The sequence below is a fragment of the Perissodus microlepis genome, chromosome 9 (genome assembly GCF_051167445.1).
Source record: "Perissodus microlepis isolate ML-2025 ecotype Zambia chromosome 9, ASM5116744v1, whole genome shotgun sequence".
Taxonomy (NCBI): domain Eukaryota; kingdom Metazoa; phylum Chordata; class Actinopteri; order Cichliformes; family Cichlidae; genus Perissodus; species Perissodus microlepis.
Genome location: NC_140469.1, coordinates 7,389,033 through 7,415,725, shown reverse-complemented (window position 1 = coordinate 7,415,725; position 26,693 = coordinate 7,389,033). Strand labels below are relative to the sequence as shown.

At 40.9% G+C, this 26,693-nt stretch overlaps 1 protein-coding gene across 2 annotated transcripts in view; it reads right to left on the bottom strand.

The window, feature by feature from the left end:
- adarb2 (adenosine deaminase RNA specific B2 (inactive)) overlaps positions 1-19,207 on the bottom strand; it is a 214,361-nt gene extending 195,154 nt beyond the window's left edge. The window contains exons 1-2 of one of the 2 annotated variants that reach the window (XM_084938858.1): positions 18,125-19,207; positions 8,399-8,488 (exon numbers count right to left, since the gene is read on the bottom strand). In XM_084938858.1, coding sequence (XP_084794984.1) covers positions 8,399-8,488; positions 18,125-18,227 — 193 coding nt within the window. In that variant the 5' untranslated portion in view covers positions 18,228-19,207. The remainder of the gene's footprint in view (positions 1-8,398; positions 8,489-18,124) is intronic. The other variant, XM_084938859.1, reaches the window with a different exon arrangement.
- Between the last annotated feature and the right edge of the window lie 7,486 nt (positions 19,208-26,693).

The following is a 26,693-nucleotide window of genomic DNA, read 5'->3' as shown; positions in this document are numbered from 1 at the left end:
CAGGGTTTTAAATATCAAAGTGAAGTTTAGGGCATCTAATTCTGTTTTTAATTTCTCTGTTTCAATTACTCACTAAGCTACCAGCTGGGAGCTGGCAACAATATATTCAGTAACAATACATTTACTGAATAAGTGAGTCCTATCAATTTTCTCACATAGGTCCCTGAAAGCGGGGAACCACGTCAACTAATAACTAAATTCCTCAAAATATGTTTCAAAATTCAGGTGACATGGTGACCTGTTCGGGTGCACCTGCCTCAAACCTTTCACAGCTTGGAATATGGATGGATGGGCCTGAGTATTTCTCATGAACAATGATAATATAAATCTAAATGCAGTCATGAAATTTGCCAGATTTTACTAATTTTAGTACGTTTTTACTACAATGGTGTGCATCTGCAGTTGCACTTTCATATTTAGCTTGTTCCCAGCAAAATATATAAACAAATGAGTATACATATTGCAACACAGAATTTTTCTTTAAATGCAAATCCCCAGATTATTCATTAGTAAGTAATCATAAAGTAGTGAGCAAAATAAAAAATATCATTTAAAAAATAAATAAATAAATTCCCAGGTAAGTGATTGTAGCTGTGAATAGAAGCATATGTGTGTGTGTGTGTGTCTGCATGCACCAGAAAGGCATACTTGCCTGAAGACAAATGGTCCTTTGACCTTTGTATGAACCGGCAGCCCCTGGTGAGTGATAACTCATGACCTGGTGGACAGGTAGGGCATCCATCTCTCACCCTGCTAAGGATGAATGTGATGATGAACGCGCCCGCTTGCTGCTATTTAGATAGCCCTGAAGTCACAGCTATGACAAACTACCCACACAGAGAGCCAGGGCTGAGCCTTGTTTATACTGTCTGCCCATTCACCACCAGGCTACGACTGTACAAACTCTAACAGTGCCACAGGGAACTTGTACAAACTCAGGGTCAAATAAGAAGAGCAATCTGTCTCAGTGATTCTGCCGGCTTACAGTTTTACTGCTCACACTCGTGCATACAGCACATACAGTGCGTGCATCTCCAATACAGCAGCTGAGAGCATTAATGTAGAATAAAGCTACGATCAACCCAAAAATCCAGCAAAGTCTTATTAGCATCCGACTGAAGTAAAGTGATCAGACTACAGTAGCGAGTCCAGGCCTCCAGCGCGCCCGCTCCTCTCCTCTTGGTTGACCCTGTGCTCACAAGCTGCTCTCTTCTTTTTAAGTCACATGCCTACAAAGTGAGGTCACACTTCACAGTGTTGACTAAAATTATGAACTGTGTCCAGATTGCCTCCAGCAGATAATCCTTTAGTCATCAGGGAGTCCTACGAGCTGTAATACAAATAGATGATTCAGTGAAGCTCACTGCTGTCTGATGACAACGACACTGTGGCGATTCCGTCAGTAAGCGCTGATGTGTTTGGTGGTGTTAGCTGCTGTTAGTCAGTGTTTCTAAACATGTCTTCACAGTGGGTCTAACGCTTTTGAGCTCAGACACTCTCATATGATGTGGGAATGTAATGTGGGGATGAATGTGATTTTTAGGACGCTAAAGACTAACATTAATTGCCATAGCTTTAGCTTTTAATTGACCCTTAAGCTATATGTTAATCAGATTTTGCCTTTCTTTCAGAATTCTCAGGAGTCTAGAACATTCTAATAGAAGTTCTCTGGGTTCTTCTGTAATGTGCATCAGCGGTCCCCAACCTTTTTTGCGCCACGGACCGGTTCAATGTCAGACAATATTTTCACGGACCGGCCTTTAAGGTGTCATGGATAAATACAACAAAATAAAATGATAGGACCAAGACAGAAACTGTGGTGTTTTGTAAATATAACAAAAAAACAAAAAACAAACCGCAATTCACTGTGTAATTGTGTAACTTTATTAGCAGCGTCCTCCTGAAATGCGCCAACAACATTGAGAGTAACATCCTCCTCTCTGCCCCTTAATGCTCTCTGGTCGTTATGGTAATGCATGAATATTACTTTCAAAATAAGAAACAACTACACGGGAAAAGACCCAGGGAAATCGAGTTAACGATAAAAACCCTGAAAACCATAAATTTCACACCCGAGCCTCAACTCTTGCGGCCCGCTACCAAACGACTCACGGACTGGTACCGGTCCGTGGCCTGGGGGTTGGGGACCGCTGGTGTACATGACAACAAACCTAGAATCACACATCAGTTCTCCTATATATAATAAAATGCGAAAAACAGCTGATTAGTCTTTAGCTGATTATTTAATGCACTTTTTTTTTTTTAGCTCTGCTGGGTTTTTTTTTTACATCTAAAATATTGAGAAATCCTGCTTTAAACACAGAAAACCAATAAATATATGTATGCTTATACATGTAAAATAGTTCCCCTTGAAATCTCTCACTAAATTCTTTAAAGAACTGTGCTAAAATGTGTCCAACATGTACAGTTTCCTTTCAGCATCTATCAAAAGCAGCATAAGAAATGTAATGTTTCTGCTCACTGCAGCCTTTGTCTGCCATCTTAGTGTTTCAAGCCTCAGCTGTGGCAGACAGTGAGGAAGAACTCTCCCGGAACAGGTGCCAGGAAGATAATAGCACCTGCAGCCCAGCAAGGTCGCCACACTGACCCGCGGGTCCTTCTCTATTATTGCGTCTTTGTTTGACAGCGCACACTGTGTGTACATACATGCATGTGCCTGCATTCTATCGTGTGCACATATTTCTCTCCATGCTCGATTTCTCTTACACACAAGTCTGCACTCACACACGGGCGAGCGATTCTACCGTTATCCAACTGATGGTCCATTCAAATTAAAATGAACCTCCATCACGCTAATAGGGGGAGCGGAGAACAAAGCGCGGGCTCTCTGCAGTCAGCAAGAATAGCAGGAGGATTATCACCGCTATCGTCAGAGCTATTATCATTAAACCAAGTTGCCACTCTCCCTTTCCGCTGCAAACCAACAGGCCGCGTGATTTTACTGCAGCACCAGTTTGAATCGGTGCAGAGCCTGTCGCTTTAGTGACAAGGACATGATTGTGATGTGAAAGCACAACAGATGACGAGTCTGATTTCAAGAATTATATCTGGACATTAAGGCAATTATGTGTATTCCTGAAAGCACAGGGCCTAATTTGAACTTAATGATACGTTTAACTCACTGTTGGAGGCATGCGGTATGTGCTGTTCAAAAGCAATGCTGCAGTTCCAGTGCCTCTGTTGACTCATCATCTGATCTGCTTCGTGCTGCAAATTATTTTCAACCCTGTCATCATCTGTATCCGCAGGTATTAATAGGGAGCATACCCAACTTCAATACCACGGTGCATTTGAAGTAAACGTATATTGAAACCCGACTCATTAGCCTAACGGTGCCATTGTAAGAAATGTAGGTTAGTTTGTTCCCCTTTGGAGTGTTCATCACAAAAGAAACTGTTTGCAAGGATTGTTAGCATCTGGTGGTAGCTAGGCTAATTACCAAAGATAAAATTTCTGGCTGTGGAAGAAGCTTTAACAGGCAAGGTGAAGATATGAAGGAAAGAGGTATTCTTTATAGTTACAGCAGCTGATGAGTCAAGCACTGACAAAGCCATTACCTCATCTACAAACTCAAAGTAAAGAAGAGGCTTCTATCGCTAGATACCTAGCTACCTTAGCTATCTTAGCTCTCTTAGCTTAGGAGTTCTCAAACATTTTTGTCACGAGGTATGCTATTTATGAAAAAGAATCATACACAGACATTACAGATTATTTTCAATTGAAGTAGAAGTCAACCGTTAGCCAGTTATAATCACATATGATATATACATACAAATATACATATATATATATATATATATATATATATATGTATATATATATATGTATATATATATATATATATATATATATATATATATATATATATATATATATATATATATATATACAGGGTGGGCCATTTATATAGAATGGGAATAAAATGGGAATGGTTGGTGATATTAAAGTCCTGTTTGTGGCACATTAGTATATGTGAGGGGGCAAACTCCTCAAGATGGGTGGTGACCATGGTGGCCATTTAGAAATCGGCCATCTTGGATACAACTTTTGTTTTTTCAATAGGAAGAGGGCCATGTGACACATCAAACTTAATGGTAATGTCACAAGAAAAACAATGGTGTGCTTGGTTTCAGCGTAACTTTATTCTTTCATGAGTTATTTACAAGTTTCTGACCACTTATAAAATGTGTTCAATGTGCTGCCCATTGTGTTGGATTGTCAATGCAACCCTCTTCTCCCACTCTTCACACACTGATAGCAACACCGCAGGAGAAATGCCAGCACAGGCACCCAGTATCCGTAGTTTCAGGTGCTGCACATCTCGTATCTTCACACCATAGACAATTGCCTTCAGATGACCCCAAAGATAAAAGTCTAAGGGGGTCAGATCGGGAGACCTTGGGGGCCATTCAACTGGCCCACGACGACCAATCCACTTTCCAGGAAACTGTTCATCTAGGAATGCTCGGACCTGGCACCCATAATGTGGTGGTGCACCATCTTGCTGGAAAAACTCAGGGAACGTGCCAGCTTCAGTGCATAAAGAGGGAAACACGTCATTATGTAGCAATTTCAAATATCCGGTGGCCTTGAGGTTTCCATTGATGAAGAATGGACCCACTATCGTTGTACCCCATATACCACACCAAACCATCACTTTTGTTGTTCCAACAGTCTTGGAGGGATCCATCCAATGTGGGTTAGTGTCAGACCCATTCTGCAAATTCTGTGCGCCGATCTGGGTCATCCTCGTTGAGATGCTGCAGTAGCTGGAGTTTGTAAGGGAGCCATTTGTGAGTAGCTAATATCCGCCGAAGGGATGTTCGACTAATGCCACTCTCCAGTGACATGCGGCGAGTGCTACGCTGTGGGCTCTTGCTGAATGAAGCTAGGACAGCCACTGATGTTTCTTCATTAGTGACAGTTTTCTTGCATCCACATTTTGGCAAATCCAACACTGAACCAGTTTCACGAAACTTAGCAAGCAGTTTGCTAACTGTAGCATGGGAGATGGGTGGTCTCGTAGGGTGTCTTGCATTGAAATCTGCTGCAATGACCCGGTTACTGCGTTCACCAGATATCAACAGGATTTCGATCCACTCCTCACGTGTTAACCTCTTCGACATGTCAATGGCTGTGAACACAGAGAAACTTGTAAATAACTCATGAAAGAATAAAGTTACGTTGAAACCAAGCACACCATTGTTTTTCTTGTGACATTACCAATAAGTTTGATGTGTCACATGGCCCTCTTCCTATTGAAAAAACAAAAGCTGTATCCAAGATGGCCGACTTCTAAATGGCCACCATGGTCACCACCCATCTTGAGGAGTTTGCCCCCTCACATATACTAATGTGCCACAAACAGGACTTTAATATCACCAACCATTCCCATGTTATTACGGTGTATCCATAGAAATGGCCCACCCTGTATATATATACACACACACAGTAATGATGCTGCTGACATCTTCAAATGTATATTCATTTTTCCTTTCATTTACTGGAAATTCTTTTGAGTGGCGTATTTAGAAAAAAAAAAAAAAAGAAATACTCAGAATTTATAACGTTGTCTCAAATGACTTTAATGCTTGGAAACTAATAGCCTTTTCTGATGGCAGCAAATCAATTGATTATCTCACTCCTTGAGATACCAGCGAGTAATAGATTTTAAGTGGTTCCATATTTGTCTTTGGTAATTAGGCCTTAACTAAAGTACATTTACAAATATCTAATTATATATTGGCCAATGACAACTATACTATATGCTCATTGTTACACACTGATAAAATAAACTGTTTTATTGATCATATCTGAAAAATGATGCGTCAAGTGATTTAGAAATGGTGTAATCGCCACAGTCTTTTGAGCACAGTGGCTCCATACAGCAGAGCAGCTCCAAACATGCACCAATAAGACAATTAAATACGATTCTTCATTTTCAGCTGTGGATGCGGGTATTAAAGGGTGTCTGAATCTTGGTGTTAGATCTGTAATGGAGTGGGAGGGAGCTGTTTAGGGTCTACCTCGCCTCTCGCATGACGTCAGTTGGGTTTGATTCTGGCCCCACCGCAACCCTGCTTGGATAAGACGTCAAAAACATGGATGGAAAAAGATGAATAAAGAACATCAGCAGATAGATAGATCAGAATTTTTTGCTCTCCTAAAATGGGCTTCAGCCCCATCGGTCTAATCTGTTTTCCCCTGAAGCATCTCTGCAACGGATTTGGCGAATCAAACATGTATTCCACAGAGACAGACAGAGAGAGCGAGAGGAAAAGAAAACCTGAAAGAGAAACAAGAGCAACAGAGGAAGGGATGAGAGTGTAAAGATAGATGCTATCCAACGGAGATATCATAGAATCCACTGATTACACTGCAGTAAATAATAAACAGCGATCGCATCCTGATTGATGTACATCTGTTGTTGCACTGAATATTTGCCCAGCAAGCATCCGATAGAGTTGCTGACTGTGTTGTGTGACTGTTTAGCCTATATGGAATAATGATGATGACTATTTAGCCTTTTAATAAAGCATTCATATTTAACTTTTACCTAATCTATGTCTCTTGATCGTGTTCTGAGAATAAATCAATAAACAGCACTATGAACAGCAGGCATGGGGCTCAGGCGAATGAGAGAATGGAGAGAACACGAGGAGTGCGACACACACACATGAGACACCAAACAAGCAACTGGCGAGATGAAGAAGAGGAGAGGGTCAGGTAGGTGTTATCACAGTTTATCCTAGCTCCAGTGTGTCACAGTTCAATAGAAGGTATGAGACTAGGTGGAACAAAGCATGGATGGCATACAATCCAGCATATGGCAGGTTCATCAACATCAAGCTTCTCACTTTTCTAGTTGTTTTACACTGGCTGGTGAAGTGTTTCTGGTTTGATGATGAGGGATCCAGCCTACATGACCTGACCAGTACCTTTTGATAGATCACAGTGTTTCACTTTATATTCCTTTAACTTTAAAATGGGGCAATCTGCACAGAAACAACACAACCACACTGAGAAGAAGCTACATTCCTGTATGTATGCAGATAAACTGCTCGATCCTTTCTTGTAAACTTTGCTAAAAGCAGCCACTGGGTCTATTTCTAGCAGTAACACCTGCAGCTTGTATAAGTGAGTCTAAAAAGGAAGACAGCGTTTTTTTTCCACTACTGTTATTTTAAAGCTTTAGTAAATATTTTTTCTGGTATAGTTTTAAAAAATCTTATTTCTAATCATATTACATAAATGATTACGGATTAAGCAATTCATTACTTTACCTCACCTAGATCAGCGGTCTCCAGCCTCCGGGCTGTCGTTTGGTACCGGGCCGCGAGAGTTGAGGCTCAGGTATGAAATTTATGGTTTTCAGGGTTTTTATTGCTATTTTTTTTTAAATAATTTTTATCACTATCTCGGCTTCCCTGGGTCTTTTCCTCTGTGTTATGAATACATTTTCTTTCTTTTGGTACCAGTACTGGTTTTATTTTGTTGTATTTATCCACGACACCTTAAAAGCCGGTCCGTGAAAATATTGTTGGACATAAACCGAACCAACCAAAAAAGGTTGGGGACCGCTGATGCACGACTATTTGAACATGCCATGGTTTTAAAAAGAGACAAATAAGTACAGGACTAAAAGATTTTTAATAAATGAACTGTTTCTTTTCATCATTAATTCGAGAAAAAGGAAAAGCAGCTGTACAATAAAGGCGTTTTTACTGGTTTTACTGCTGCTTTCAGTGACTTACAGAGTATACCTTATGTCTATTATGTCTAAATATAGAATGGTGGGTATGTAGGTCCATGTGGGCCAGCATTTGAGGCACTCTTAACCCGCAGATATCCTCTCTTTTTGTCCTTTACGCAAGGCAACATTTGTAGCCTGAGGTGCCACACACCCTTCACCAACAGCTCCGGCCCCAAAGCGCCACTGTCAGTGAGGTAGCGGAGGGGGTGGGGATGAAATTCTCCATCACGCCAAAGCCCATCCAAGCAGACCAATGCCAAAGCGCCGTGTGTGTACAAACAATTCAACTGAATCTGACTGGATGTATACTCAGGCCTTATCTGGGCAAAGCCAAATACTCTCTGAGCTATCAAAGGTAATGGATGAGTGATTGGAACTCTAAGTTTTTCGGGCAAATGCAAACACATCTATTACGCTCCACCACTTCAAGCTGTACAAATCAAAATCGGGGCAGCAAGAAGGAAAAATAAACTACACAGCATGTGACTGTTAGGAAACTTGGAAAAAACATCATTTTGCATATCGCACCGATCAGCCTGCAGGTCTAAAACTCTAACTCGGCCAACCCTGCGGCGATGCAACATCAGACACACTTAATGCAGGGAAAGATTTTTTTCTAAATACCTTTTAAAGGATTTGCAAGATAAGCCTGTCGGTCTCTCCTAGAAGGGGCCCCTAAAGGATCCTGGAATCGATGGATGGGAGAGGGATTTACTGTAGGGCAAAGAGGGGGAAAAATGTTATTTAATGCTTGCGTGTGAGCAGAATAATGAAGCGGCGAGGATATTCGCATATGCGCTCATCATTATCAGTGCTCCTAATCTGCCATTAAGCAATTCCATCAGCTACAGGGATCTAATATTCGCTGCAAAAAGAGCGTATTTATCATTTACTATGAATCAACTGCTATCAGATGTATTTACATAGTGAGGAAGGAGTGTAAAAACACTCTTGACCCCTCATGCAGAGAGAAGTAAAAAATATCAGTGGTAGAAAATATTCTGTACACAGGCACAGTGACTGAGCTAATCATTCAGGCCTCGCTACTACAGCATTTCCCATAATGCTTACCACTTATCATATAATGCACTAATCCAATAAGGATGTATGGCATCATCCTCGGGTTATTACAAAAAAAGATAAAAGAACAAGATACTGTTTGCAAAATCCTCTCCTTTCTTTAAAAACCAACCATGATCGTATTAAAGGGATCACACTGTTTAAGTTTAAAAATGCTCATCCAGATTAGCAGCTTACTACATCCAAGGTCCAGGCTAAAACTGCACTTTGTCTTAAGTTATCATCTTGGACTAGTTTTAAATGAATTACATACTGTTTGCAGTTCTGCGCTATCGGCCACATTCATCATCTAAGATGGCGTCAGCTACCTTTAAACTCTGCAGTGTATAAATAATAAAGCTCGAGCCTAACCGTGTGTTACAGTAAACTAGTTTGCTTCTACACAGCTATAAATTCCAACAGTCTACTGTTTCAGCTAGCATGGCTACAACTACTGACCACCTATTAGCTTTAGATTCAGTGTTTTAGCACAACATTGTGTACAAGGTTAGCAAGTGCGTTTTTGACATCAATCTTACAGCCCTTCATTCTTTGCACCCATTAACATTAAAACCTGACAGTCTGTAACGTTTTTTCAGCCACATCATGAAGTTAATGCTAGTTAGCTTAGCTAGCTACAGCAAAACTGATAAATAAAACTAGAATCAAGAAGCTAGCTTTGTTTATTGATATCTAAAATCAGCAATTTCAAGTGGTAAATCATACAGTGGTCAAGAGCAGAAGAACTGGAAAATATTTCATGCTAGCTCTCTAAGAAAATCCAGACTTTGCCTTCCCAAGCTGCTAACACCCACAACAAAAACCTACAAATGATGAAAAGCAGTGACTGTGGTCACCACCTCAGCCCAAATTGGTGAAGCAAGGTTAGGACAAGTTTCTTAGAGAACAGGCCGTGCAACAACATCTCTCCGCACACTGAGAACTCTTTTGGAGGTTGTTAAAAGGTGTAGCTTTCTCTCCGACCTCCGGAGAGAGCCCTCAGGAGAGGTTCTCTTGTAAAACGCTCCATCTTATTAATGGAAATAAATGCCGTTAGTGCCCCACCCTTCTTCCCCCACCCCCCCACCACTCCAGCAGTAAGACGTGTCTATTCTTGGCTAAAGTCTCCTTCATTAACGTTATCTCAAATAGGCACCGAGTCTGATGGCTAGAGGAGGGACGGCAAGCGGCTAAGCTGCTTCATCCAATTTCATTATTCCATATGAGGTGGGGTATCAGTGTTAACTTTGCTATGTCAGCAAAGCACACGAGGCAGTTGTGCTGTTGTGTGGCTGAAGCATGACATAAGGCAAGAGGTGCCAGCAGCGCACGCTTTGCCAGCTGATCAGATGCTGACAAAGGCCATTCACGTGTTTGTGAGTTTTAATTTCCAAATGCACTCGAATGGCGAGCGAACACATTTCAAGGCTGACTTGCTGTATTTTGGACCGAGTTGGTAAAACAGCACAAAGCTTTTTTTGGAGCCCATATCCTAGCACCTTCTTCAGCTATTTTCTGCTTATGAAATATTTCCCTTTTCATAGCAGCAGCTACCGTGCTGTGAATACGAGCATGAAGCTGGAGGACAACAATAACAGTGTGTGTGCTTCAGGGAAGAGGGAGAGAGAGAGGGAGACAGAAACTGAAAGGAGAAGACATGAAAGAAAGGAAGAAAGGGAGAGGAGGGATGAAGAAAGCGTGAAACTGTGGACAGTCAAATGATCTGGCCTCTCTCCAGGCATGATGACTCAGGGATGATGGCACAGTTAGAGCTAATTAGGATCATAAACTGGAGAAATGTTTTGCCACCATGATGTGTGGGGTGCTTCCACACTATTGGCAGGACTTCGCATTAGATGTGAGAGCTAGTCTTGATGGCATGATAAAATAATAATAACAGCGATGATAAGACACAAAAAATCGACTGCCTTGAATCAAAAACTTGAAATTTTTAGGTGAGCGAATCTAGTTCAGAATTACCAGACTCGGTTTAGTGAAATGTAACAACACTTCAGCTCTGTTTCTGTTTGACTTTGGCAGTCACAATGTAAGAACAAGCATGAAAAGTGCATTTTGGTTGACATTTGGAGTAAATCGAGTGCGTAATTTCGCTATTAGAAATGCAATTTCTTTGCATTTTACAGCTCTGTCTTCACACTAAAACCCTTCTATACAAAGTCCAGCTGCCACAATCCAGATAAGATGAGAGGAGGTGATAAAAACAGCTTTCCATATAACTGTGAAGGTTGTTAGAGATACCAGCTGCATGAAGAATACACCTCATCTACATATTGTATTGGATGAAAAAGCTAATGTTAGTTACTGTTCCTCTAAAACCTTAAGTAGGAAAGATGAGATAGTATTCTTTATCTTAAATATCAATGCAACAAAAATGCTAAATATTTTTTAAAAACCAAATTATTACCATGTAAACAAGATGAAAATTAAATATTTTTATATATATGTGGCTTTGGTTCATGATATAAATGAAACTGGTATCAGGATGATTTCAAAGGTAGGAAGGTCAATAAAATTCCACCTTTTTCATTTTTCTTTTTTTTTGTCTTGTTCTCAGCTGCAAACTCTACAAGGTCCATCTGAAGACAGAAAAATAAGACCTGCCGTCATGTTAACAGCAAAGAAACGGAAACTGCCTGAAAGGAGAGACAGAAAACAAATGATCAAATGTTTAAAACGGTGACCCTTTTTTCATTCTGCATTATTGTACGATCTAAATGCGTTCGGTTTTTGGATTTCTGGTTAGGAAAAACAAGATGCTTAACGATATCGCGCTGTGCCTTGGGAAACCGTGGCAGCGTTTTGTCTTTAGTTTGCAGCCAAAATGAATATTGACTCAACAAAAAAACAAAAAAACATTCAAAGCACACATACACACACACAGTGAAAAAAAAAGATGTCTGAATTGTTCCTTTAAATTGTAATCCCTACTCTTACTGGATAAACAAATCACCAGCTTGTTGCTCCCAAAGCATCGCACATGTTCCCTTGTTAAAAACTCTCTCATCGATCTAACGTGCATCTCAAAAGATACACAATAGTTCCACTATTGCTCGGCTGTTGCTCACATCTGGCATCACCCCAACAGCAGCAGCAACAACAACAACAAAAACTTGCTTGACAGTTGCTACGAGACATCCAAACTCTCTTTTACATAACAGGCTCTCTCATGTTGCGTTGTTTTGTGGACTGCAGACGCACACACACTGACGGGAAGCGATAATGCCGCCGACTTGCCGTGCCACATCTGTGTTTATGAAGACTGACAGCTCCCCGCGAACGGCGACATGTACCGGGCACACAGGCGACAAGAACACACACACACGTGCACGCAAACAAATTAACACACACACAGGCATCACTCTGGAGCGCAATTTCCATCAGAGCGGCACACGCGCATTAGTGGCATGCAGTGTAACCAGCTCTCAAATGTCTCCACCAAAGTAGTCATTGTTGTGAAAGCTCTTGTGGACAGGCTGATGGAGCGTAACACATGACTAACTCAATTAAACTGTGTTTTTGTTGTCATAGCAACAAGTGCAACAAGGTATTTGCAATGAGTAATACCCTTATCTTTCCAGCTGTGGGAGTCATCAAACAACAGGCTAATTAACTTAAGTGTCACCTTCTGCATTTTTTAAATCTGCATCTGTGCTTTTGATACTTGTTCTGATTCATTCTCTCCGCAGCCTGACTGAGGCAGCTCTTGCACTCCACGTGTTATTGAGACATTTCGCCATGAAATTTGTTTTCTGGCCCTGAACTTTAAGTACAATTTCTCACTGCCGAGCTCCAAAAAAGCCAAGAGGGACTATTACCAGATAATTACTAATTATGCTAATGTGCTAAAGTTGTGCTATTCCTTGGTCATTTTATCAGCTGTCCTCAAGAGACCACAATGAGTAGTAATAACCTTTTTTTTCCCCAGCCCCCTCCTCCGCCCACCAGCTAAACGCTCAGTCAGCTAGAGGACGCCGTGTCCTAAACCGCAGACTCCTCCGCCGCTACCCTTAATCAGGAAGTGCCTGTAAATTCGCAGAGCCATGCGTGCGCACACCGCGGAACACGGCGCCGCTTCCATCGGCACTGACCTTCATTAACCTCATAAATGCCAGCGGTGTTTCTGTTGCAGCTCTTAATGCGGTTATCAGCACAAACACAAACAAATGTGACAGAAGTGTTTCAGGAATAAAACTAGTGCTTTTCATCTGTGAAACAAACCTCTCTCTCTTTCACACACACGCACACACACACGCACACACACACACTGTGTGACATTGGGCTATCCCAACATGGAAACCAAGCACCAATAACTGCATTCCTCAACCAGAAACCTTCCCACTCCTGATGACAATGACCCTACACCAGGAAACTGGTGCAAGGTGTGCATTCGCTCAGGTCCTCTCTGTGTTACTGCAGAGTGAGTTTATTTATCAGTGGATTCTGCATGTGAATGTAGGCCAATGCAAAGACCATACTGCAACTGTTACAATGCATGTGTGCATGACGGGGACAGTTACGCTAACATTAAACAATGATCTGAATGAATGCTGAATAAAACACTGTCATCGTCCTTAAAGGTCTCTCACACTTCACTGCAGACTCGGCATGCTTGGACCACTTTCACTATTCCAACTTAAATGTAATCATTTTTTTAGCCAGATTTACTATTGAGCATTATGACTGTTTTTTCTTTTTCTTCTGTTATTACTCACATTGAGCTTTTTTATTTTTTATTCTCAAAGACAGCATGAGCATCCTGGATTCTATTTAAAAGGAACCTTCAATTTATATATACTTGCTTTTTCTATAATTTATATGCTGCTTAAAAAAGAAAAAAACTTGCAGTGTTGTTATGGGTGGGGGTGGAAGGGGTGGGGCTTATTTGACAGATGTTGGTAGGGAGGCAAACAGGAAATGACGGGAGAAAAATGGACATGACATTCAACACGTGTCCGTGCAGCTGGAATTAGCGGCAAGATGTAAACAACGCATAAAAAAAGAAGAGTTGCAGAGAGTCTCCAAAGTATATGAAGTTCAAAGCCAAATCTGGAAGATTTGCAAGGTGTAAGAGGTTTAGCATGAACACAAGTCAACAAAAAAGCTCCAAGTGATCAGTCATAAGCAGTAAAGACCTTAAAGGACAGTGCAGCAAATAACAGCTACGAAGAATCGTGTTTCCTACAAAGCAATAAAGGCAAAACGGGTAAAGGTACTATATCTAAGATAAACAACACTGACAGACAGTGGGCTAGTGTGGTTACGTAATTCAATTAAAGCAAAGGTTGTTTTGTGTGCGTTTTGTATACCGTCTATGAATTTTCAAATACTGCTAATGCTTCTATCACAACTGTGAAAACACAGCTTGTTCTCTCCGACAGGCTGCAACACATCTTCTTTAATCTCAGAGCTATTTTGGTCATTCCGAAATACATTCCAATACAAGAATGTTTGGTTTTCTTCCAGTAGCATCAGTGACTAGCACTAGCAGGCAGTAATATTACTGGTCTGCACAGATACCTGGCTGATTAAACCAGTGCAGATGCAAAGTTCTTCAAATTTGTGAAATCGTAAAGGACAGTCTGCTCTGAGTCTGTGCCCCCTCTTCTTGACCTCTGCCCCTCAACTCAGCGGCGCCTCTATCACCACCGTTAGCGCTGAGAGGGAAGCGGGATGATACGGTACAGCCAGGAATTCCACTCACTCTTCCCTCCCTCTGCTTGGCGAGATGTCAGATAGTCACAGAGCATCACTGGGTGGGTGGGAGAGTGGGGGGAGAGGGTGTTTTATGTTGATTGACCCAGCCGCCGAGCTAATGTTTACTTGCGCCTCTCCAGAACGGAGATGTTCAAATGTGTGTAAACCCTCGCATCTCTCCACCTCAACTTTCACCGCCGCCACGGCAGCCCACACTCGACCCGTCTGTCGCCGTCGCCAGCTCACCAGGAAGGAGAGCGTAAGCAGTAATTGCTATATAAATTATGTTACACTCTGTGTTTTTCACATTTCCCCCCTCGGCGCTCTTGATGATACGCTGACATACTGTACTGAGAGTGCAGGGTGATAAGTGTGGCTGTAAAAAAAAATAATGTTGGCCAATAAATCTCGGCGGTGCTTATTTTTGTCTGTAAGAAAGGCACACTGTGGATAAAAGAGCAGGAATATGCTGCACATATGCCGCGGTTTAACAAGGTCACATCGTACAGATGACTGACAGGCGGGAATCTACAGGCAGATTTGTCAAAAATCAGGGGAGTGCATCATTCACCCAGATGTGCACGACTGTATTTGTGCAACTGACGTCCCTTTAGGGACACAGATCTCACGGCTGTGACTAATTAAGAGGCAGATCCTCTGTGTGTCCACGAGTCCATCTGAGGGGGATAACTGCTCACACTGTGCTTAAAGAACAGCGAAAAAAAAAACAAAAAAACAGCGAGTGAGGTGTACATCTGCACAACACTGAGCTGACAGGAGTGCTGGAACCAGAACAGTCTGAGGAGGCGGCGGTTGTCAAACAGCAGCTGAAAAAGCAGCTGATGGATTCAGTAAGGTGTGTGATTTTTAGGAAATCTGAGCAGGAGCAGTGAGGGCCGGCTGCTAAAAAGATGTTAGCAAATACATCCCCAGGCTGTAATCTTCACTCTGTACTTATTTATCCTGCCCATCCAAAAGAAATGAGCAAACACACCCAAAACAGAAAAACAAAAAAAGGAGTCTGGTGGAAAAAGAAATTAATCGAAGTTGCTGAATCTGCTTAGAACCTTTTGAATACACACGCAGGTTTTAGTCCATCTACAAATAATCTGCAGCCTTTTCAAGGGATTAAGCCACAAATGCCACCAAATAATCCCTCAGTGATTTATTTATTTATTTATTTATTTTCCTTAAAGTCTATACACATAATTGTGTGGAAATCTCGAGATGATGCTCGGCTGGCATTTGAGATGAAAGATGACGATGATCGGTTAAAAAAAAATGGAAGCTGGAACCCTTCAGTCTGAAACTGGGCTTTTATTTTGACAGTTTTATGAAACGTTTAAATGTGAATACAAGCGTCAAGACAGGGAGAGCAGAAGAGTCAGCGGCCATCAGCGCGTCCCGAAGCCACAGTTCATTTACAGCCGGCCCCTGAACTGGCCCCTAATGTCCCGTGTTATCAGAATGAATCAGCAGAGCTGATAAATTAGCTGCTCGGAAATACACGCAGCGAGGGCCTGTCAGCTAATGTGCGCGCGCGCTTGTGTGATACTCATATGCAATGCTTAATGTTGTGGAACCAATTCTGTCGTTTTCCATTATGTAAATACATTTGCCTCAGCACTATATTTTATGTATTGTCTCCCTTGTCTCAATTACTTGGGCTATTAAAAATCAAGAGGTTATGGAAATGAGATGCAGTTGTCTGTTTTGTAGTTTGATGACAAGTGCAAAGTGTTTATGAAAGCTCGTTATGCATTCAATTGCAGTCGGATACGTCAACACGCTCCGAGCGTTCATCCATATTCCACAATGCAATGGGGTGGCACGTCAGTGTCTTCAAGCATAAACAACACAAACGGTCGTGTTATCATCTGTTATGCGTATAAATAAATAAAAATAAATATTGCTTAAATCTTCCTCCTCCTTTTTTATGGAGATGGCAGAAAAAGAGGATGTGAACAAAAAGCAAAGAGTTTGCGGCCTGTGCCAGAGCAAACAAGTGCTCGGTGATTCAGTTCAGTGTTAATTAGCCAAATAAGAATACCTGAGGAAATAACCGGCGAGGTTTTTATTTTTCTTCTTCTAAAGAATCAAAGCATTCACTGACATATCAATAATAGCTCCTTTCTTGATCTTTCAAAATGTCACTTTGCAGCTCTTTTCCCTCTGTGAAGTGCAGCACGAAGGAAGTTGGGGTAAAATTACTCAGCAATCACAGATTAATTTTAACAGCGAGCAATGCTGCGTTTTCACTTGTGACCACTTTTCTTTTTTTTCTTTTTTTAAAAAAAGCAGGAATGCAAAGTCTCAAAGTGAGAGGTGCTGAGGTGGAAATGTTTCATCAGCCAGAGTGCTGTGAATTGTATTATTTTTATTTATTTAATTTTTTTGCATCATATACATAATATTTCACAAAGGTAAGAGTGTCACTGACAGAGAGGATGCAGGGCATTTAAAACACACAAGGGATTTGTTTACCATGAACCCCGTCAGCATCCATTACAGCAAGGCTGCAGGGACAGGCGCTGAGCCTTAGGAAAAAAAATCCTCACTGTTATTATGTTTCCGTCACTGGAAATCAGCATGCTTTTCTGTTTTCATTACACATATAATTGGCTGTTTTACAGTTTGTCTCCAATTGTTAATCCACTGATTTCTTCATTAGAAGCTCCGTAAAAGGAGGCTGAAAGCTTGGAATTAAAAACTGGCACAAATAAAAAATATCAAGACAAAAAAACAAAGAAATATTATTTTGAAGGGCCAGATAAAATAATTGTAGGTCCCTGCTCCTTTTGTCTCCCTGTTGCAGGCCCATAACTGAGTCCTAAACTTGAGGCTTCTCTGTGTAGCAGCACAGCAGTGCAGTTTTAGCCTCTAATGGGTGAAAATTCTGTTTATATGAGACAACAGAAAAAAAAAGGAAAAGGACAAAAAAAATGTGAGTTATTGGGATTCTGTTACAGGATTTTGCAGTGTTTTCCAGCGTGGAGAAGGATGCTCTTTAATTATGCTACATTTTGAATATTTAAACTTACTGATAAGAACTGATGTGGCAATCTAATTGAAATTATGGAAGAAATCAGTGAGGAAGTTAAACATGATTCATGTGTTTGCGCTGCTTAAAAAAACAAACAAATGAAGAAATCAGTGTTAAATATTGACAGCAGCCGTTCTGTCTACCGGAGAGCACGTTTAAAGCTCCATAAGAGCGAAATAATACTTTCATTCTCCACTGTCCCGTTAGGTATAAGACACAACGAAGGCTCTGCGAGGACGACGCACGCAGCGGCAACTAAACTTTACACGAGAAAGGCGATTTAAAGCTAAATCTCCTAAACAGAGATCACGTTTGTTTTTTTTTCTTCAGTCACATTTCAAATATACACTATTATCCAAAGCCGCCGTTATCGGAGCAGGAGCAGCAGCGAGGTGCAGACTCCACCGGGCTGCCGCCTGTGCGCTCCGATGCTCCGCCAAGGTGCGCACGACCTCTGGAGAGAAAAGCCAAAAAAAGAAAAAAGGAAACAAGTGGTCTAAAGTTTCTTTTCCGTTCTTTCTGTTTGCTTTTACCTTTTCTCTTGGATCGCCTCCTCCTCCTCCTTCTCAGCTTGCATTTCACCTGGCCGCCCTGAGCCCCCGACGCGCGGCTGTTGTTTCCAAGTACGGATGCCATCAGCGCAGACCTTTGGAGCGAGGCGCAGGGATAACTTGAACTCGGCGGCTCGATTCTCCTTTGTACTTGCCTGGCGTCAGCCTCCGTTGCTCTCTGATAGCGCTGAGTCCTCGGCTTTGACGAACACTCTGACTATATTTTCGGCTCTTCTTCTTCTTCTTTTTTATCCCTTCAAACCAGGGAGAGGGGCTTCGCGTCTCGCTGTTCCTGTATCACCTCAGAAACTCCAGCTCGCTTCCAGCTCATAGAAAGACTGTGTTCGCAGCGCAGCGTGGCAGCTCTCAGCAGCACTGATCCCGACTGCTTCGCTCCTCTCAGCCAGTTTTTGCCGCGCCTCTGCAGAAATTTTGGCATCAGCCACTTTGAATTCAATCATGCAGGACGCCTATCTATTTGCTGCCGAGCTTTCTAATTAGGGTCCAATCCTGGCTGTCTGGGAGGTGTGACATCACCAGCGACACCCACCAGCTCACACCCCTTCTTCACCCAGTGCTGTTTTAAAAACGTTTCGTCTCATTCCGCACACTTTTTAACTTCACTTTTTTTTTACATGGCAGGGGAACTGTGTCCTTCTCAGGGAGGGGAAGGGGTCAAAGGTCAGGCCCGAATAGGACGTTTACCATCATCAAAGTACCGAATGTGGTCTTCTGCTTCATATACTGCCTGCTGCAAACTCAGTCACCACTAACTTGAGGCTCAAAAGAGAGACAGGGATGCAGAATGAGAGGAGTGCTTCTCCTTTCTCTCCTTGTACAGTTGTGTTTGTCTTGCAGGATTTAGGATTTGCAATCTTCTTGTGGGATTAATGTTCTGAAATAAATTCCCTCTCTGTGGTCTGAAGTCATAGATGTCCATGGAGGAAGATTATTCTCAGACGCATTGCTCAGCTGTCTTTTCAAAGGCATCTTTAACAGACTGTTTTTTTTCCACGTAGGTCTTACGAAACGTATTTTATTCTGAAAATCCTGTTTTGACTTTTGCAGGTGACCTTCATCACACATGGCAAAAACTCTTAACGGTGTGTTGTATCCGTAAAGTTTGAAGATTGTGACATTTTGGCATTTTTGTGTGAAAGCGCGGTGTGAAGGCTTTCACAAAGCATTTGTGGTTTACCTAGCTGCAGGTAATTGTTTTATTCCCCCGGCCTCTGCAGCAGAAGGTCAGGTGTGCGTTGGGAGGAGGCGCTATGGTACTGCCGGACACATTCAGGAGCTCGGAATAAATGCAGGTTTGTTAAGCCCTAATCAAGAATGCATTAAGCTTGTACAGCTGTTTCTTTTTTCTTTTCTTTTTTTGTACAGTTGGTGAATAAAGAAAAGAGAGTGATATTTAATACCTAACAAAAAATGGCCTGCTGTTGCCTTGATTTTTCCCCCAAAAGACCCCCTTTACCTTCACAGGGCCCCAGCCGCTTTAGTTTTTATGATAAGAAAAAGAAAAAGCAGTGCTTTTGCTGAAGAACCAGCATGACACGTTTGCTGATGTCAGATTGAAAAGTCACTTTGAGGCTTTGTTGTTGGGTGGAAACATTTCCTCCCAGCCTCAGGGCCAGGGAGAAAGAGAGAGAGAGAAAGAACGAGAGCGAGGGTGCCGGGGCCGTCCGCCAGGCTGCAGTCTGCCCTCAGGACGCCCACAAATATCCATGTAAATTGCAGTTTAAGAGAAATCAATATAAGTGACAAGTTGCCAATGCCACTATCTGGGGCAGTAATGAAGGTGTGCTGGCGGGGGGGCTGGAAAATACACAGATAACAGCAAACTGGCTGAGTGGGGTGGAGGTACAGGTTAGAGGAAAGTGTGTGTGCACAGACACACATGCACAGCAAGGTCAGTAAGTGATGGATGCAAAGAACCACTAACTAACCTGGTTATCTTTATGCTCAACAGTACCTATGGCTGTACTACCTCAGTGCTCTACAAACACTATATAGCAACATGTTTCTTTAACTGTAGTCTACTTGATTGGTGAGAATTGAGCCCCGTAGATTGTAAAAAAATAAAAACCGTTAAATATCAGTAACAATTACTTTTTAAAGGTTGTATCTATGACATAAATGTTAAAATACAAGCAGCAGGAGACAATATTATTAAATTTATCTGATTATTTATCTCCATTAATTGACTGTTATGTATCTATAAAACTGTTTAAACTGTTCTATTGAAACACGCACACACACACACACACACACACACACAAAAGAAGCACTGCACTTTCCCAGATATTCAGGAGAAATCTTAAAGGTACAGGAAGTCCTTCTTTTAAGGGTATTTAATTTCCTACTCACCTTAAGCCTCGCCTCTTGAACTGAAGTCAGTCTCTAACACACAAAAACACGCAAAAACATATTTATTTATTCTTAATATTGCAAGAATTACTTATTGTCAGTGACCTCTCCATCTCTGAATAGCTGACGGCAATCCAGCTAAAGAACCACAACAGTTGGTTATAAGCTAATATTATCTCACCTACTGTTAGGCTTGAGTGTCCTAAAAATCACACTTTCTCTCTGATAGGTTAATTAAATAGGTTAATTACATATTCATATGAGTTTATTCACCAAGTATCTGAGTTCAGCAATGTTAGATCCACTTTACAGTTTCACAAACAATGGCTAACAGAGGATAACACTGGCAAAAACAGCAGCTAAAAGGGGCTAACATGAACAAAAACAGCAGCTAAAAGGGGCTAACATGAACATAAACAGCAGCTAAAAGAGGCTAACATGAACAAAAATAGCAGCTAAAAGAGGCTAACATGAACAAAAACATCAGCTAAAATAGGCTAACATGAACAAAACCAGCAGTTAACAGAGGCTAACATGAACATAAACAGCAGCTAAAAGAGGCTAACATGAACATAAACAGCAGCTAAAAGAGGCTAACATGAACAAAAACAGCAGCTAAAAGAGGCTAACATGAACATAAACAGCAGCTAAAAGAGGCTAACATGAACATAAACAGCAGCTAAAAGAGGCTAACATGAACAAAAACAGCAGCTAACAGAGGCTAACTCTGATAACACTGCAACTAACAGTTGCTAACAGCAGCTTAAAAAGCCTAACAGTTCCTAATTTTGGCAAGGTTATCCTTTAAAAATCACCTCAGTTTTGCTGTCGAACAGAAGTGTTCTTCACTGAGTTTTCCACTGGTATCAGAGTCCTTTCACAAAGATTTACAGCCTCGTTCAGAGCAAATAGGCGTGGAAACATACTTACAGCTGATGTTAACAGCGAACTGGCAGCTTACACTCACTAAAGATGAATGGCGCCCAGAGTTGTTTGTTCTGCAGTAGGCACTATAACTAGGATTATGCACTTGAATTGGGAGGGGTACACAGCTCAGTTGACTGCAATCTACAATCTACTGACATCTAGTCGTGAGATTTTACAGACTGTACCTTTTGCTTAAAAGTGAATTTAAAAGTAAAGCTAAATTTATAGTGTTATAAAACACGGTTCTTTTTAAAGAAGCTACTAGCAAGAAATATTTGTTTCTGTCAGCTAAGCCATTAATTAATTTTAAACTTAAGTGGAAATAAGCTGAGAACATGTTTAATTAATTACCTCAGATTTACTCATATCAATCTCAAGAGCTGGCTTAATAAGGTTTATAAAAACATTCTATGTAATAACTATAATTCACTCAAAGGGGCACTCACAATGGTTTTGAGATTAAACTTCCTCTCTTACACAATTTTTTAAAAGATGGGGGAAGTAGAGGAAGCTTAGATATCGTGATATTTTTTTTGGTAGACGAATTATCCAAAATACATTTCCCATAATGCATCTTAGATCACCCTCCATGCCTGGAGAACATCCAGTTTTTCTAAATGTTAATTTAGTTCAATTCAGTCTTATAATTGCTATATATCCAAAATACAGGAAACTTAAGACTGACTACTGCAAAGGAAAAACAAACAAACATTGATGACATGTAAGTCAAGGTTAAATCAGGGCACAAAAAATATCTGTTTGTGTAAAAAAATCACACCAAACATATAATGGAATGTTCCAGTATTTCTGTGTTTACTTATGCCAAACACTTGGCATTAGTTTGATGTCATATCTATGGATTAAAGAGTTAGATTTAAATTGTGATTACAGCAAACACGTGGCAACGGCTCCTCTTTTTTCCATCATCAAATCAGGCACCTGCAATCTAAGATAAGGAGGCCAATCAGTACATTGCTCAGACACATTCATTTTCTGCACTTTTGATTTGTGTATATATATATATATATATATATATATACATATATATATACATATACATATATATATGTGTGTATATGAATATTTGCTGGAATATGACTGTCTTACAATTAAGAGAGAGTTGAGTTCTTTTCATCCACCACCTGTGATTGCCCTCTCTCTCTTTTTTTGTAGCTGTATTCATTATTAGAATAATTAATATAGCACACTTGCTCGGTGTTCAGGTAAGGTTGTCTCCATGGTAATACATGTGTTGTGCTCTAATCAAAATGTTGTAATTACCAGTTGTTTTTCTTAACTCTCAGTTGAGAAACAGTTTGTGTCAACATTGAGGAGTGTTTTAGCCTTGAGACATCTCTGCAGGAGAAATGAAAGCTGCTACGGCTCTCAGGAAGTCTTCAGCCCATGGTACAACAGCCCGATCTGAATCTCAGCCTGTCTGAAAAATATGTGCCGTTTTTTTCAGTGCATGCTTTTATGTGTTACCAGTTTTTCGAGCATTGTTTGGAGCGTTCACTTTGCATTGTTGCCTTCAAGTTGTGACATTTTTTGTCTCAATCTCACACCCTTCGACGGCTTTTCAAAAAGAGGAAACAAACACGACCCAGAATATTGTGGTTTTAAATGTGTCGCATTAAACAATGATGCTGCTTGATGGAAATAGCAGGAATTTAGTGAGACCAAGTTAACCAGCTTATCAACCCTCCCAGTTGACATAGTGGAACTGGAAGCCTAGGGAGGCCTATCATCAGTCTCAGGGTGAGTATTGACTTAAAGCTTTACTGATGTTTTTTACAGGCATGGGATGGTAGTAGTGAAGGTGGGGAGGATTAGGTGGCTGTGGCCTTATCAGGTGCTCAGGCTACTCACAAGGCGAGCGACTGGGAGACTCACACACACCTTCATCTCCCTTCCACAGCCGGTTTGCTCCTCAGACTCTAATCCAGCAGCACTTATAAGTCAGGCTGCACTCGCGTACTGTGTGTCGCATCCGCACTGTGCAAATAATGAGCATGTGAGAGTGTGTAAACAGGCTGTAATGTGTAAGATATGAATTTCTGCCTTTATGTTGCAAATGCAAAGTAGGTTTGCTGTGATAGAGAATCGCAGTACGTCTTATCTTTTCTAACTTTTAGATCTACAGATAAATTTGTCAATTTAGGGACAAACTTTATGACATTTGTATGTTACAGCATTAAGAAAATACAACTGCTTAGCGTCTATATTTATCCTGCAATGTGTTCTGTTGCAGGGAGCTTTACACACTCTTTAGTTTCATTACCCTGCATGTAGTTTTGCAGGCCTGTGGCACTTATTCACTTTGCTCATCTATGAAAACAGACATGTATGTAAATTTACCTTGTTATTCTTTTCATCTTCATTATATCACTTTATATAGTCAGCTGCCAGAAATAGCTGTTCAAATACACATATACATGTATATATATATATTACACATATATTTTTTTTCTTCATCTTTGCAAGCTACATATTTATTGTATAAGACAAAGGAAGTATTACAGTCACTATTAGCGTCACTGTTTGTTGAACAGTTATTAGAGATGCATGACACATATTCTAGTCACCCCAACAGTAACGGTACTGAATTTTTTAATAAGAGATGCTATGCAAACCATGAAACATAAACATTTTATTGCTTTTGCCATTTTGATTACAAGAAAAAGAAAAACAAAGCAAATCCTGTATCCAGAATCATACCTCCACCCGCAAACTGCAAAAGCTGCCTGAACTGAATGCACGGGTGAATTTCAGGTACTACACATAATATAATTTGTAAGGATCTGAATGCTGGAAAAATAATTCTCAAATCTCATAGATGTTGACAATCATGGCGGCAGTTTTAGGGTTTTTTGTGTCTAGTAGGGAATAGACACACATACATATGCTACGATCATTACAGTAAGATTATTAAAGCCTCGAAACATGTTTTAAAATTCAAAGTTTCTTAAAAGATGCTCACAAATATGTGAGACCAGCCCTCCAAAACTGGAAGGTGATACCAACCCCAACAAGGTGATTCAGCACATTTAACCATGTGTTAAGTTACCTGAATCGTCCTTTCATCTACATAATAGCATTAACATCCAAGAATTGCCACAGAGAAGATATTAAAAAGCACATATAATGGTGGGAAGGACATTTCAGGAGTAACAATGCCAATGATATTCAATTTCTAAGCTTCCAAAAAGACCAAAAACACAAGAGTGCAAACACAAGAAAAGGATAGCAACCAATTAAATGTCAAATCAACAGGGCACTCCAAGAAATCTGAATAGAAATTTGTATGAGAATGCTTAAATCTGAAAGATGGAAGTAGTACTGCCCCCAAAGAGCCAATCAGCATTAAAAAAGGGGAAATATATTAGCCCATCTTGTTGTTGTGTTGACACATGCGCACAGTAAGTGGTTCCTAACTGTTTCAGCAGTTCACAAGTTGTTAAAGTGCGTGCTTGCATCATCTGAATCTAACAAGTAAAATCCCTTTTTGAAACATATTCTGTAGCAAAGCAACAATTCTTAAAATTCTTTGAACTGTGTTTTTATGTTCCAGTGAACACTGACCAAAACTCCAGTAATCAAATGTTGCATCAAAATTCTGGGCAGTTAGCTTGCAGTACTGTGATCACAGTTAGGTTACATCAAGTGTAGCAAAGATTGAGTTCAGCCTTTATACCAATTTTATTGTGTCTAGTATAAAGACAGTATTATATACTGTCAGTGTAGGGGATGAAAATCACTTTAACCCTTGACTATTTTCATTATTCTGTTTAGGTGTGGAGACAAAGTCACCCACTACAATGTTATTATTTTTACTGCATGTGTCCTAAATAACAGATTCAAGGTAAGAATTACAATTTAGATTGGAATGACAATTGTACTAACTCATTTACAGGGTGGGCCATTTCTATGGATACACCGTAATAACATGGGAATGGTTGGTGATATTAAAGTCCTGTTTGTGGCACATTAGTATATGTGAGGGGGCAAACTCCTCAAGATGGGTGGTGACCATGATGGCCATTTAAAAGTCGGCCATCTTGGATACAACTTTTGTTTTTTCAATAGGAAGAGGGCCATGTGACACATCAAACTTATTGATAATGTCACAAGAAAAACAATGGTGTGCTTGGTTTCAACGTAACTTTATTCTTTCGTGAGTTATTTACAAGTTTCTCTTTGTTCACAGCCATTGACATGTCGAAGAGGTTAACACGTGAGGAGCGGATCGAAATCGTGTTGATATCTGGTGAACGCAGTAACCGGGTCATTGGAGCAGATTTCAATGCAAGACACCCTACGAGACCACCCATCTCCCATGCTACAGTTAGCAAACTACTTGCTAAGTTTCATGAAACTGGTTCAGTGTTGGATTTGCCAAAATGTGGATGCAAGAAAACTGTCACTAATGAAGAAACATCAGTGGCTGTCCTAGCTTCATTCAGCAAGAGCCCACAGCGTAGCACTCGCCGCATGTCACTGGAGAGTGGCATTAGTTAAACATCTCTTCGGCGGATATTAGCTACTCACAAATAACACCCTTACAAACTCCAGCTACTGCAGCATCTCAACGAGGATGACCCAGATCGGCGCACAGAATTTGCAGAATGGGCAAAACAAAAATTGGAACAGGACCCTCAGTTCACGCAGAAGATTTTGTTCAGTGATGAGGCAAACTTTTATGTGAATGGTGAAGTTAACAAACAAAACCACCGCTATTGGTCTGACACTAACCCACATTGGATGGATCCCTCCAAGACTGTTGGAACAACAGAAGTGATGGTCTGGTGTGGTATATGGGGTACAACGATAGTGGGTCCATTCTTCATGAATGGAAACCTCAAGGCCACTGGATATTTGAAATTGCTACATGATGATGTGTTTCCCTCTTTATGCACTGAAGCTGGCACGTTCCCTGAGTTTTTCCAGCAAGATGGTGCACCACCACATTATGGGTGCCAGGTCCGAGCATTCCTAGATGAACAGTTTCCTGGAAAGTGGATTGGTCGTCGTGGGCCAGTTGAATGGCCCCCAAGGTCTCCCGATCTGACCCCCTTAGACTTTTATCTTTGGGGTCATCTGAAGGCAATTGTCTCTGGTGTGAAGATATGAGGTGTGCAGCACCAGAAACTACGGATACTGGATGCCTGTGCTGGCTTTTCTCCTGCGGTGTTGCTATCAGTGTGTGAAGAGTGGGAGAAGAGGGTTGCATTGACAATCCAACACAATGGGCAGC